The sequence below is a fragment of the Ovis canadensis genome, chromosome 9 (assembly GCF_042477335.2).
Source record: "Ovis canadensis isolate MfBH-ARS-UI-01 breed Bighorn chromosome 9, ARS-UI_OviCan_v2, whole genome shotgun sequence".
Taxonomy (NCBI): domain Eukaryota; kingdom Metazoa; phylum Chordata; class Mammalia; order Artiodactyla; family Bovidae; genus Ovis; species Ovis canadensis.
In genome coordinates, this window is record NC_091253.1 from 33,818,633 (window position 1) to 33,833,849 (window position 15,217).

Consider the following 15,217-nt stretch of genomic DNA (forward strand, 5'->3'; position numbering starts at 1 on the left):
CTGGAGTTTGCTGAAATTCATGTCCATTGTGTCGGTAATGCCATCCAATCATCTCATCCTCTGTTGCCCCCTTCTCCCCCAGCCCTCAATCTTTCCCAGTGTCAGGGTCTTTTCTAACGAGTCAGCTCTTTGCATCAGGTGCCCAAAGTATTGAAACTTCAGTGTCAGTTCCTGATGCTTCACCACTGAGCTGCCAACCTATGCTATGCTGCTGCTGCTGCTAAGTCACTTCAGTCGTGTCCGACTCTGTGCGACCCCATAGACGGCAGCCCACCAGGCTCCCCTGTCCCTGGGATTCTCCAGGCAAGAACACTGAAGTGGGTTGCCATTTCCTTCTCCAATGCATGAAAGTGAAAAGTGAAAGTGAAGTCGCTCAGTCGTGTCCGACTCTTCGTGACCCCATGGACTGCAGCCTACTAGGCTCCTCCGTCCATGGGATTCTCCAGGCAAGAGTACTGGAGTGGGGTGCCATTGCCTTCTCCAGATCTATGCTATGCTGCTTTAAAAGATCTATGCTATGCTGCTTTAAAAAAAAAATACACCTGTAGAAAAAATAATTTTTTTAATACACACTTCTAGTTAATTATGGTACATCCACCCAATAAAATACAGGCTTCCCAGGTGGTGCAGTGGTAAAGAATCTGCCTGCCAGTTCAGGAGACACAAGAAACATGGAGTCAATCTCTGGATCGGGAAGATTCCTTGCAGGAGGAAATGGCAACTCACTCCAGTATTTTCACCTGGGAAATCCCACAGACAGAGGAGCTTGGCGGGCTACAGTCCGTGGGTTTGCAAAGAATCAGACACAATGGAGTGACAAAGCAGACACCCACCCAATAAAATAATATGTAGCCACAAAACACAGCTACAGAGCATGCAAACACGCTTAATACATGATGTTTCAGGGCATAACCAACAGGGAACTGATTCACAAAGGCAAGGTTCTTTCTGATAATGGGATGCTAACAGCTGTTCCTGGAAGACCTCAGAGCACAGGAGACCTTCCCCAACCACAGGGAAAAGGATACACGCGATCCCCATTTTCCTGAAGTGTCCACTCAGTGGGAGGGAACAGAACATAAATAATACCTGATACTAAGTGCCGTGGAGAATTTGAAATAAGGTGATCTGATAATGAGTAGTGTTGCTTGATAATCCCAGGGTAATTAGAGCCACCTTTCCACCTCCACCCACCCCCCCCTCCAGCCCCGAACAGGGTTTAAAATGATCTTTTGTCAAGCAAAAAAAAAAAAAAATTGTTTTAGGCTTATGATCAAAAGAAGAGGGAATTCAGGTTAAAACAGTATCATTTTTCCCAACTGTTAACTGTTAAAAAGAATCATTTTACCCTTTCTTGTCCTTCTGAAATACCTTCGGTGTGCCAAGAATGTGACTTTTATGAGCTATATTTCTCTGATGTTAGTGTCTGTTCTTTCCCTGTTCTCACCACAAACAGCAACAAGCATTGCAGGGAAAAAAGCAGTTCTTCTTAGTACTGATCAGGTGGTATATCCAAAGATTAACTTTTTTAAGCTGTAAAATAATTATATCAAGGGAAAGTATGGTGATTATGAGTTTATCTTACTCTTACATTTTTTATTGTTTAAATTAAAGTCTAGCTGTGTTAATTAAACTAAGAATGTTGTATTCATTTCAGGTGTACGAATCACCCAAAGTGATTCAGTGGTATACAACCGTATACATGTATACTTTTTCAGATATATATATATATATATATATATATTCTTTTTCAGATTCTTTTCCACTGTAAGTTATTGCAAGACACTGAATAGAGTTCCCTGTGCTATATTGTAGGTCCTTGTTGGTTACCTGTTTTTTGTATCACAGTGTGTATATGTTAATCCCAAACTCCTAATGTATCCCATCCCTTCCTTTCCCCTTCAGTAACCATAAGTTTGTTTTCTGTGTCCCTGAGTCTGTTTCTATTTTGTAAGTTAGTTTGTATCATTTTTCAGATCCCACGTGTAAGTGATACCATATGGTACCTTTCTCTGCCTGACTTCACTTAGTAACGATCATCTCTAGATCCATCCATGTTGCTGCAAATTGCATTTTTCTATTTTATGGCTGAGTAATATTCCACTGTGTATATGTACACACCTTTATCCATTTGTCTGCCAACAGACATTTAGGATGCTTCCATGTCTTGGCTCTTGCAAATTCACTCTTTCTTCTAAAGGCTTTTTTTTTTTTTTCTTTTAAGGGTAAATGGCACAGGAAGAATCATTCATTCTTCTTTGCATAAATGTTTCGTGAACACCGTCCTGTGAAGGCCATAGTGCTTGGAGCTGGGATGCAGGATGATCTTGGGCAGCCTCAGCACAAGGTAGAAAAGTGATAAACGCCACAGAGACTCACTGTCGTAGAAATTCAAGGCAGAGCAGGGTCTCCTTCCAGCAGGGACACACCCAATGGAGCTGGTGGCAATGGGGCTGGACTTTACTTATTTACTTATATGTATTTACTCATATAAGTAATGAGGAAATACATGTAAGGAGATGATGGAATTCCAGTTGAGCTATTTCAAATCCTAAAAGATGATGCTGTGAAAGTGCTGCACTCAATATGCCAGCAAATTTGAAAATCTCAGCAGTGGCCACAGGACTGGAAAAGGTCAGTTTTCATTCTAATCCCAGAGAAAGGCAATGCCAAAGAATGCTCGAACTACTGCACAATTGCACTCATCTCACATGCTCCTTGGAAGAAAAGTTATGACCAACCTAGACAGCATATTAAAAAGCAGAGACATTACTTTGCCAACAAAGGTCCGTCTAGTCAAGGCTATGGTTTTTCCAGTAGTCATGTATGGATGTGAGAGTTTGACTATAAAGAAAGCTGAGTGCTGAAGAATTGATACTTTTGAATTGTGGTGTTGGAGAAGACTCTTGAGAGTCCTTTGGACTGCAAGGAGATCCAACCAGTCCATCCTAAAGGGAATCAGTCCTGAATATTCACTGGAAGGACTGATGCTAAAGCTGAAACTCCAATAGTTTGGCCACTTGATGCAAAGAACTGATTCATTGGAAAAGACTCTGATGTTGGGAAAGATCGAAGGCAGGAGGAGAAGGGGATGACAGAGGATGAGGTGGTTGGATGGCATCACCGACTCAATGGACATGAATTTGAGTAAACTCCAGGAGTTGGTGATGGACAGGGAGGCCTGGCATGCTACAGCGCATGGGGTTGCAAAGAGTCAGACACGACTGAGCAACTGAACTGAACTGAACTGATTTACTCATTTATGGCTGCATCTAGTCTTAGTTGCAGCCCGCAGGATCTTTGGAGCAGCCCAAGGGCTTCTCTCTAGTTGTGGCACACGGGCTTAGCTCTCTGACCAGGGATCGAACCTGAATACCTACCTTGGAAGGTATACTCTTAACCACTGAACTTGGAAGGATACAAAAGACCCCCCAAGCGAGGCACGGAGGCTAGAGGCATAACCATCTTCTCTTTCAGGGATCACTGTCCTTGTTGGCTGTTGTCCACTGTCTGAAACAATATTTTTTCTTTTTGTTTCCAGTTAAGGCTGGAGAATAAATCCAGTCCTTGTTACCCTACCTTGGCAAGAAGTCCTCCCAACCTATTTTTCTATTCTGTGGGCGATCCTTACTTTTCATATTAATGAATAATATTAATTACTAATAGTGTTAATTATATTAATTCATATTAATACTATTCAAATTAATTACCCAGTGACTTGGTTCCTAGGTATCCCAGGACACATTTGAATTTTAGAGTGGGTTCCTGTGATGGAGTGGACCACAGGTTCAAATCCAGCTTCTGGTATAAAGAGATGACGCAGGGCATATCACTTTGACATGGAGGCTGCCATTTCCTTTTCTGTCAGATGGCAGGAGCAGTATCTGCCTCACTTCAAGGGACAGGGTTTAAGGATTAAAGACAGTGTGTGTAAAATCCCTCTGTAAACTCAAAAGGCCCACGTATTGTAAGATCTCTTTATTAGTCAATTTCACAGCCCCACTTCTATCATCCAGCAAAGCTGGTGCTCTAGGAATCCTTTGATGTTCACTTATCATCATAAATGGGTATGGGAAGCAATGACAATGTATTAAAAAGAAATGTGTGTCAAAAGCAAATGTCAGTGGGACAAATACTTGTGACGTTCACCTTTCGAGGATTCTCTGTGCCATTTGCTACCTCCCTGTCTTCATTTGTGTACGTGACCACAACTATTGCTACAGATCTTTCTTAGAACCCTTTGGGGACTTTTCCTTTTGCATGAATGTGACAGAAGAATGATTCTTACCGGCTCACTTTTCCCCCCAAAAGAGCAATAATGAAAGAGCAACAACCACTAACATCCTCCGTCAGCTCCTCGTGGGTCCCACGCAGCACTAAGCACCTGAGCTGCGTTTCCTCATTGAATCCTCACCACATCCCCAGGGCTGGGCTGTGGTTGCCCCCATTTTCCTGATGAGTAAACTGAGGCCTAGAGAATTCCAGGAGTGAGTGCCAGATCCTGTCTCTAAAACTGTTCTCTATTAAAGCAAATCGAGGCAGATTCTCAACAGCCAGAATGCTTCCCGTTAACTGTGTGTGCACACGTGTCCGTTCTTTCTGGCTCAGTCAACTTCAAGAAAAAAGCTAAAGGACTGTATAAGCTCATTTTTAAACTGCCTGCTCTTTTAAGAAAAGAAGTACAGCTTGGGTTTGCTACAGTCAGTTTATACTAGTGAACTATAATATCTGTTTTATTCATTCATTCATTCAGTCTACCCAATTATTTAGCACTGACAGTCCCAGGCACTTTGCCAGGAACACAGGGACATAAAAAATAATGACTTGAAGGTGTGTTGAATTGTGGTTAAGAGAACGGATGCAGGCATCCGTGTGCTTACTGCGTGGCCTTGGGCGAGTCATTTAGACTCCTGAGCTTCAGCTTCTTCCTGTGACAAATGGAGATGACAACAGTGCCCAGCACAAGGTGAGGCCACGTATGCCAAGCACTGCACCGGGTGTGTGCCTGGCGTGCAGTAAACGCTCCATGAATATTCCCTATTGCCACCAGGCTGAGACGCAGCCGATGGACAGGAGCCACTGGGCTCCCAGCAACCACACCTCTAATAACCGTGATCCTGGGACTCCCCGGAGCAGCTCTCCTACCCCTGGGGCCCTGTCCGTGTGGCCGGCTCTGGGCTGAGCACCCACGTGGGTAGGTGCATTGCAGATGCCCCCTCTGCCCCTGCACTGGGTCTGGCATCTTGCTCTGCTTCACAGCCTTTGACCTCTGCCACCCTGGCCTTCATGGTCGACACATCCACCTCAGAGCTGGCAGCTGCCCGGGACTCAACCCAGATGCTTGGAAGCTGCCTGCCACAGTGAGTGATGGGTCAAAGAAAGGGCAACGCTTCTTCTAGACTCCAGTGTTCCCCAAACTTGATTGAGCGTGAGCCACTCAGCAGTGGCCACAAAAATGCAGGTTCCTCGGCCCACCCAGACCTACTAAGCAAGAATATGTAGCCTGGGAATCTGTACTTTTAGCAAGGACCCTAGGGGAATCCCAATGCGGGTGGCTCTGGGACCCTGCTGTTGGAAAACTTAGTTTTCTCATCTTCTAATTGGGAATATTAAGAAAACTCCAAATTGTTGTAAATATTAAGTGCAATTGGTTTCATAACAAATTTGGCAAAAACATAAGATTGGGAGTTTGGAGAGCTGGGCTGAGACGTAACTGTGTCTCTAACTCCCTGTGTGACCTTCTGTGAGTCACTCAACCTTTCTGTGACTCAGTTTCCTCATGTGCAAAGGGAAGAGAACAACACTGCCTTCTGTTCATCACAGGGCTGTTAAGTGACAGCCCTCCCAGGAGATCTTGGCTATGGAAATCCTTTGAAATGGAAGAAGTGCTGGGTTTCTAAAACCCAGGCACAGGGGAAATGAAACTAGAGCAGGGAGGTGTGAGGGCTGGCTCAGAGGCAGCCTGGGCCTCAGGGGGAGAGTGGAGGCGAGGTCTTGACTAAGGGCAGCCGGGCCCCGTCCCTGGGGAGGCAGGGAATGTCCCATGTGTAGGTGAAAAGAGGCCAGGATGAGAGAGGCAGCTCCCCGGGTGAGGCAGTGAGAGTGGGGAGACTACAGCCCTTAAATGGGGGTGAAAGAGAGCCTTTATTCACATGCAGCCATGGCCAAAAGTGCCACTGGCACTCAAACAAAAAACCCAAGTTACAGAGTATGTGTACAGGAGACCGTTTATGTAAGTCTAAAAAAATGTGTAAAGAATATTTCATGCATATTATAGGTACATACATGTTTATGCAGTCAAAGTGTGGCTCTGTTTAACAAGCATGTGTATGTCACCTTGAATGTGCCAGACACTATCCTGTTGTTGCTCAGTCGCTCAGTCGTGTCTGATTCTTTGCGACGCCATGGACTGCAACGCGCCAGGCTTCCCTGTTCTTCGCTATCTCCCGGAGTTTACCCAAACTCAAGTCATTGAATCGGTGATGCCATCCAACCATCTCATCCTCTGTCATCCCCTTCTCCTGCCTTCAGTCTTTCCAAGCTTCAGGGTCTTTTCAAGGGAGTCGGCCCTTCGCATCCAGTGGCCAAAATATTGGAGCTTCAGCTTCAGCATCAGTCCTTCCGGTGAATATTCAGGGTTGATTTTCTTTAGGATTGACTGGTTTGATCTCCTTGCAGTCCAAGGGACGTTCAAGAGTCTTCTCCAACACCGCAGATAGAAGGCATCAATTCTTCAGCACTCACGTCCTAGGTGTTTTGTAATAGTAGTCGATTTAACCCTCCAAACAGCATGCAGAGGTGGTGGTACTCTTCATATTTCCAGTTTGCAGATGAGGACCCTTCAGCCCCAGAGAGGGTGATTGTGTGTCAAAGTCATGTAGCCGAACCAATATTCCCACCCAGTTGTTCTGGCTCCAGAATCCTTGTACCTAACATTGTTCCAAGATCCTGGTGAGAAAGGTAAAGACTAAGGTTAGGACACGTTACCCCTGGAGGAGGGGGAAGCAGAGAAATGAGGAATAGGGGAGGGACTAGATGGAGCTCCAAATCTGTTGTGTTTCATTTTTTTTCACCCAGAAAATCTGAGACAATATGGCTGTATTTGTTTCCCAGGGCTCACATAACAGAGTACCACAGACTGGGTAGTTAAACAACAAAAATTCATTTTCTCACAGTTCAAGATCAAGCTGTTGGCAGGGTTGGTTTCATCTGAGGTCTCTCCCCTTGGCTGGTAGGTGACTTCCTTCGTCTGCATGTGTCCGTGTCCTAATTCCCTCTTCTTCTAAGGACTCCAGTCATTGTGGGTTAGGGCCCACCCGAATGGCCTCATTTTAACTGTAGTAGGGCTTCCCTGAGAGCTCAGCTGGTTAAGAATCCGCCTGCAATACAGCAGACTCCAGTTTGATTCCTGGGTCAGGAAGATCACACTGGAAAAGGGATAGGCTAACCACTGCAGCATTCTTGGGTTTCCCTTGTGGCTCAGCTGCTAAAGTATCCACCTGCAATGCAGGAGACCTGGGTTCAATCCCTGGGTAGGGAAGATCCCCTGAAGAAGGACAAGGCTACCCACTCCAGTATTGTGACCTGGAGAATTCCATGGACTGTGTAGTCCACGGAGTTGCAAAGAGTTGGACACGACTGAGAAACTTTCACTTTTCACTTTCACCTTTTTAAAGGCCCTAACACATACATGCAGCGACATTCTAAGGTCCTGGGGGTTAGGACTTTTCAACACAGAAATTTGAAGGGGACACAGTCAGCCCACAACAGTGACCAAATGATAAGTTATGACAGAGCTAATGGTGTTTGTTATATTGATCTCTATGCAGCTTTGTATGAATGAACTATTTCATGATAATAATAAAAAAAAAAGCCAGTGTGGTTGATCACAGTACTGAGTTCACAGTAATGATGAAAACACACCGGGTGAGAAGGCGCAAGAATCTGAGAGGAATAAAGGAGGTACCTGCTGCCTCTCTGCCATTCCAGATCAGGCTCCTCAGCCCTGGCTGCACATTCAAAGCATCTGAAGACCTCTGAGAACATTCTAAAGTCTGAGCCCCACCCAAGATCAATTAAATCAGTCTCGGGCTTGGGATCAGGTATTGGAGGGTAAACAGGTTGCCTGGGTGATTCTAATATGCACCAGGCCCATGAACCACTACTCTGAGTCCATGGCTCTCAAAGATTAGCTACCGTGGAGTCACCTGGAGGGCTCGTTAAACCCCTGGATGCTGGACCCCATCCCCAGGTTCCTGAGTGGGTGACTCGGGGTTGGAAGGGGCAGAGACTTTTCTCCTTATCAGTTCCCAGCTGCTGCTGCTGCTGTTATCCAAGGACCACCCTTGGAGAACAGTGCTCTGAGAGGTTGCCCACTGCAGACAGCAGAGGGTTTTTTTTTGTAAACACTGGAATGCAAATGCCCGAGGATGGATGTACGTCCCCCTCACTACAATCCCCACCACTCCCTGTTGCTCAGATGGGCAGGTGGCAGTGGCTGGACCTGTCAGGTAAGGTATTTCCCCCAGGCATCCATCCATTCATTATTCAGTGTGTCTATATTTAGCACCCATAATGTTTCGGGTACCATTCTAAGGACTGGGACCTCAGTGCTGAACAAGACATAGTGTCTGCCCTGGAGGAGACGGCAGTGAAGGGATGGCAGTGCTTGCTCTCTCACGTGCTCCTTCCCTTCTCGCCTGTGTGGCATTCAGGGCAGCAGTGGCCACCCGGTCTGTTGTTCAAACCTGTGTGGGATGAACAGCCTTAGGTAGAAGTGAACAAAGAAAGATTATGCATATAGTGGGACTGCAACTGTATTAAAATGCGTTTTTCAAAGACTGAAATATAATACACCAAAATGTTAAAGAATGGACAAGTTTATGGATAAATTTTGCTTTCCTTATAGTTTCTCTATTTTTCTATGGTGAACAGCTATTACTTTCATAACTTAAAAATGACTCATATAGATACACTCTTGCCTTCCGGGGTACATGCCCGTGTGTGTGCATGTGTATGTGCTCACACCTATGCTTGTCGACCAGAGTAGAGAGACATTTTATGCTCTGAGAAATGAGTCATTTAGAGAGTGGTTTTACTTCAGTATGACCAGAGGGGAAGATTTCTGTTTCCTCTCACATAGGGCCATTTGATTTCCCAGGGAATATGTCACTGATACAAGATCACACCTCCAAGTAATTGAGTTTTTCTGCATAATGAAAGCTGACCCATTTACACAGCAATTCCCTGGTAAGTAACTGTACAGCACTGGCTCTTAAATCACTCCCAGCCTTTCTCCAGGATTCAGGCTCTTCTAGTGTTACGGCTAGCTTCCCTTGGCCAGCACCCTCACAACACGATCCCAGAGAGTATGCAGTATTTTCACTTTGCTCTCTTGCGCTTAGTGGTAACTGTCATTTTGTACTGGACCAGTGACAAGCCATGCGTGTCCACGGATTCCGGGAGGGGCGGAGAGGGAGCAGAGCAAGCTGCGCATGCGTCAGTCCCTCATCGCCGCCTGCACGTGCTGTGCAGGGGCACGTGTGAGATAGGTCTTGGAGGTGCGCTCTGGTTTGCACATTTCCATGACTGTAGAGCCTAGGCAGTGCATCGTAAAGTAACCCCCCGCCCCACCCCACCCCGTGAAATTCTTAGCTTCATGCTCTGGAAAATATGAATATGTCACATAGTAAGAGCCATTTATCAATATTAAGTATCTTCCAGGTGAAATTATACCTGTGTCCCCCACTGGTCCCCACAACGACCCTATGGGGTAAATGCCGTCCTCATCCCATTTTAAGAGACAAAGAATCAGGAGAGGCTGAGTGCTTTGCCCAAGGCCCTATGACTGATGAGAACTAAAGTCAGGGAAAATACCCTGAGCTTTGCCACTATGCCACTATGCCAGGCTTTTTACTTAGAAACACAAATTAACGTATAACAATAATAATAAAAATGTTAATACCCAGACTTCATTATTCCATACTAATTCCTGATGGCTCACAAGGAGTTTCAATGCCCAGTTGCCCAGATTCTGACGTTTTGGCTCATTTGTCAGCTCTATCATGGTGATGTTGAAATATTGAAAATATATTAAAGGTGCTGCTCACTAGCCTTCTCCATCCCCCAACTAAGTTTTCTTCCCATCCTTTTTTTTTTTTTTTGATTCAGGTGAAACTTATACTGTTTTCATTCTCATTAATTTTTTAATTGAGATACAGTTTGGCCATACAGCATACAGTTAACCATCTTAAAGTGAGCAATTCAGTCGTATTGAGCACATTCACTCTTGCACAACTACCACCTTATTTTAGTTCCAGAATGTGTTACCCCTAAAGGAAACCCCGTACCTATTAAGCAGTTACCCCCATTCTCCTGGCCCCTGGAAACCATCCCTCACTAGCCCTGGGTCTGCATGCCAGGGGGTAGAACCCCTGTTCCATTCTGAAGGCCAGTTCTCTCTCCTCCTGCTGAGGGGGATTGTCCAGCCTGAAAGTGGCAGCCTGAGCCACCTGTAAGCCCCCTTCCAAGTAACCCTCTCACCCTTCCAGGAAGGCAGCCTCTAGAGGGTTCAGGCTTTGAATCCTCCTTAAGTTTGTTGGTTCTGAGTGGCTGCAAGTGAGGGGACCCTCACAACCAGTAGCAGTATGTCACTGAGTTTGCTTTAATGCCCAGTGGTATTAAACAGCAAGAGGAATCTGCGTAACATAGTACTGACCTGGGGTGCACGTTGCAGAAACTAACTCCTGTGGCCCGGGGTTGGTTATGCTAGTGAATATCAAAACACCCTGGTCAATAACGTTAGGGTAACAAAGGATGTATTAATATGTCTCTGGTCCCCAAGTTGTTAATTGTAAACTACTAACCAGCAGGACAAAAACGGAGTCCCTGTGCCTCCCGACTTCTGCCTTCTGTTACCGGCTACACATAAGAGCATTCACTCGTGGGAAAAAGCAGATGCTCAGTGGGGAAGCATATTTTTGAGGGGCTTTTGCATACATGATGGAAAGGGCAAGCTATTAATACTTTGCTTGAAAGATGAGTGGACAGCATGCACGATGGGAGGACAGGACTCGAAGACTGAAACTAAAATGTGCGTGCTGTTTGAGTTTATAGAGCAGTCAGAATTCATTCTCATGTAACCTTCTCAACGACAGAAAATGAATGTCATTTTTCCCATTTTACAGACAAGGAAATTATTGGAGTTGAGTTAAATGACTTGCCTAGGTTACACAGCTGGAAATGGTAGTCAGGCCTTCCTGACTCCAAAATCAGCACTATTTTCAGGATGCTGGGTGTTACAGACTGAATGTTTGTGTCCCTCCAAAATTCCTATGTTGAAACCTAACCCCTCATGTGATGGCACTGGGAGGTGGGGCCTTTGGGAGGTAATTAGGTCATGAGAACAGAACCTTCATAAATAGGATTAGTGTCCTTATAAAAGAGACCCCAGAGAGCTCCCTCCCCTCTTCTGTCATGTGAGGACACAGTGATGAAGGCCACCTATGAACCAGGCCCTCACCAGACACCAAATCTGCCAGAATCTTTATCTTGAACTTTCCAGCCTCTGAAACCCTGAGAAGTCTGTGGTTTTTGGTTACTACAGCCCAGACAGACATAGGCTTCTATCTGCCGTTGTCAAGGGTGATACTCCAGAGAAACAGAGCAGGTCACTGCAGTGTGACTTGCCACAGCTTTTCCCAGGCATTATCCCCAGGTTTCCACTTGCTTGAATTTGTCATATTTATCAGGACCTGGTTGAATGAGCCAAGGTCAAAGGTGAGAATCATCCTCTCAGCCTCCCTGCACCCAGTGACACATGCATATAAGTTGGATCTCTCATCTCAGGTACTCTCAATTCCGTGGAGTGCAGGTGAAGTGTGATCCAGCCGCTCCCCAGGCCCTTATCTACTCTTCCCAGCTTCCTAACCGCTCCCCCAACCCTGACCCTGCCCTGGCCACATTTACATTCTGTGTTACAATCATGTTGAGCTTTTTGCAGTTCCCAAGTGTGCCAGAAAGTTCCTACCCCCATGCCTTTAACAATTGTTATGATGACAACTACAATGGTGATAGCTTTGTCCTGGATCCTATTAATCTGCTAGGTTCATAGTACACATGTACTGTGTCATTTAACCACTGCCCCCTCCCCAGCCCTAATGAAGTAATTATGGTCAATCCCATTTCACAGAGGAGCAAACTGAGGCTCAGAGTGGCTAAGTGCGGGCTTTGAGCCAAGCAATCTGGGTTCATGCCCAGCTCCACCACTATTCAATTAGTCTGACCTTGAGCAAATTCCCTCTCTCTTTCGGCTCCAGTATCTTGCAAACCATTGAGCGTGATGAACCTACCTCATGGGGCTGTTGTGAGAATTCGATGGGCACAGCCTTTGGCACCTGCTCAGCATTTCCAAAATGTTCAGCATAATTGATGCCCACTTTGTAGGCAGCCAAGAAAGAAACTAAACTCAGCTCAGCTGTGTAAGTCCAAACCCTTCCCCTGCTGCTTCTCACTTTCATAGTTCAAGACCCAGGGTTCCACCCCTCCCCACGGCACCCTCCAGCACCTCGGGCGAGGCATCTGTTCCCCTCTTGTAAGGATGAGAGTGCGGGTGCTCAGGCAATCTTCCAGGGATTTCTAATGCCTCTCACAGCTTCTAGGAAGGGCTTTCTGATCTCCTCCTGCTGTCCTCTTTGGTTCCCTCCCTTCCAAGCTGGGTAAACATCCCTGCCCCCTGTCTCCTCTATACACTGTCATGCTTTCCTGAAGCTGCAGATTCACAGGGCCCTCCATCTCGCCCCAGGACCAGGAGTCTCTAGGAAGTCCTGCTGAAATCCTAACATCTCAGCACACCCCCCCACCCCACCTCCGACCCAGATCCAGGCACAGGGCTTTAGAAGGGTTGCCATAAATAAACGCGTGATAATCAGGTAAGTCAGCTCTATTACAATCTGGTGACTGGTCACATCCCCCTGCCTGCAGCACATCCAAGACAATCGGAGGTGGAAAAGACAGTGGAAGCTTTTGGAGTGACTCCTGCTGTCCTGCTAGAGGTCAGAGGAAAGAGACTTTAAAGAATATTGTCTGTATTCCTAGGAAATGTGGCTGAATTTCAAGACCGTGATAGGGTTTGAGGGCTGGGGGAGCAGAGAAGAATTTGTTTCCTAGGCATGTCCTGCTGCGTGGAGAAAAATCACTCTATGCCATTACAGAGGAGGGAAAAGACGGGGTCTCTCAGAAGACCCAAAACTAGGATTTCAGTGAGGAGCACTTTGTCTAGGAGTTTCTGTGCTGGAAGTCCTTGGAGAGCCTCTTAGGAGAGCACCAGAGGCGCCCACTCTCGAGCCCCTGGCCCGCTTTATCTTTCCTCCTAGCACTGGCAACCGGCTCCAGCACTCTTGCCTGGAAAATCCCACGGACGGAAGAGCCTGGTAGGCTGCAGTCCATGGGGCCGCGAAGAGCTGGACACGACTGAGCGACTTAACTTTCCCCTTTCACTTTCACGCACTGGAGAAGGAAATGGCGACCTACTCCAGTGTTCTTGCCGGGAGAATCCCAGGGACCGGGGAGCCTGGTGGGCTGCTGTCTATGGGGTCGCACAGAGTCGGACACGACTGAAGCGACTTAGCAGCAGCAGCAGCAGCACTTAGATATGCCCCAGACACATCAGATATGTATTGCCGGACACTCCCCAGGCAGGTATTCTGCTTGGATTCCTAGCTGCACATAGTAGGCCCTCAGTGAATATGCCTTGTGGGCTGAATGAGTGTACTGAATGCACCAGCTGTCACTGCCCCAATGCCAGGTGGGCCGGGGAGGCCAGCATCCTTCACGGACAGGTGAGGGGGGAGCGGACCCTGGGCTAGGAACCGGGCTGGCCCGCAGGTCGGGGGCACTCAGGGTTCGAACGGGAGCCCTGCCGCACTGGCTGTGACCTTGGGCCATCCCCAAGGAGCAGCAGTTTCCGCGTCTACGCCGCCGGGAGGGCGCCGAGCGCCCCCCACCCCCGGCCCCCAGCGCCCCCCACGCGGCCGCTCGGCCGCCTGCGGCGACATGCCCAAGGCCACCCGGGCCCCAGCCCGGGCCCCCGCCCCCGCCGCCGGGTTTTGGGGTGGGGGCCGGCGCGGGGCGGTCCCGGGGCGCCGCGCGCGCTGACGCCCGGCCCCGCGATGCGGCGGGGACGGGGCGGCGTCGGCGGGCGTCCTCCTTTTGTGCGAGCGCCGGCGGCTCGGCTTCTCGAAGGTAAACGGCGTTTCCTCTTCCTCCTCGACGCGTCTCTTCCTTTTATAGTTATTTCTCGCCCGACGCCCGCCCGGGCCGCCGCTGCTGCTGCTGTGCCGGCTCGGCGGGGGCCGCTCGCAAACCTGCGGCGGTGACGTGAGACCCGCCAACCCGGAAGCGGCGGCGGCGGCGCCCGAGGCTCCTGCGCGCCCGCGCCCGCGCTCCCCTCGCCGCTCGCCCGGGCCGCCAGGTACGTGCCCCGGGCTCCGCCGGCGCCGCCGCCCGGGCCGCCCGGCTGGTCCGCGCGCGCCCCGCGAGCCGACCTGCCCCCGGGGAGGGCGTGGGGAGCGGGGCGCGCGCGTGATGGCTGCGGGGAGGGAAAGGGATGCGGTCCGGGCCGCGCCGGGCGTCCTGCGTTTGGAGTAGGGGCGCCGCGAGGGTGGGGGGCTCGGCGCGGGGCGGGGACGGGGCTCCCGGAGGAGGCGCCTCTGGTGGGCTGCGGAGGGCGGACGCGAGGGGCGCACGCCGCGGGGCCGCCGCCCGGGTCCACCCCGCTGCGGGGAGCGCGCGGCGGCGCCCGGAGGGAGGGGGTATCCGGGGTGACTGCTACCCGGGGCGCCCCTTCTTAGAGCCAGGTGAGGGCGCAGGGTCTGACCCCGGGCGCCTTGCACCCCCTCCCTCAGCTAACTTCCACTGGGGGCTTGGAAGGCCAGTCTTTTAGAATTGAGGAACTGGAGGGGGTGAACAAAATCTCCATTGGCTTCAAGACTTCCTCCTGGGATAACCACCCGCCGGTGTTTAAAGAGGGCTGCTTCTGTGCTCTTTATCTTTTAATCACCTTTTTTTTTTTTTTTTAATGGAAGTTAACGGCTGGATGCCCTTGCAGCCTACAGGGCTTTCCTGGGGCTGCGCACACACACCTTGGGTCTCGAACTTGTATGTCCTGTGTGGCGGGGAAGTGGGGGCGGGGGGCGGGGAGGAAAGAGGAACCGAGGAC

General features: G+C 48.9%; 1 protein-coding gene across 20 annotated transcripts in view; it reads left to right on the plus strand.

Annotated features, from left to right (window-relative positions):
* Nucleotides 1-14,032: 14,032 nt before the first annotated feature.
* Nucleotides 14,033-15,217, plus strand: part of CYRIB (CYFIP related Rac1 interactor B) — a 144,704-nt gene continuing 143,519 nt past the window's right edge. For 2 of the 20 annotated variants that reach the window (XM_069600971.1, XM_069600975.1), the window contains exon 1: nucleotides 14,136-14,241. Coding sequence is in view for 1 of the 20 variants with exons in the window: in XM_069600958.1 (XP_069457059.1) it covers nucleotides 14,169-14,241 (73 nt within the window). In the remaining 19 variants the exon portion in view is untranslated. Of the gene's footprint in view, nucleotides 14,471-15,217 lie in introns of all 20 variants that reach the window. The other 18 variants (XM_069600969.1, XM_069600973.1, XM_069600985.1 and 15 more) reach the window with 15 other exon arrangements.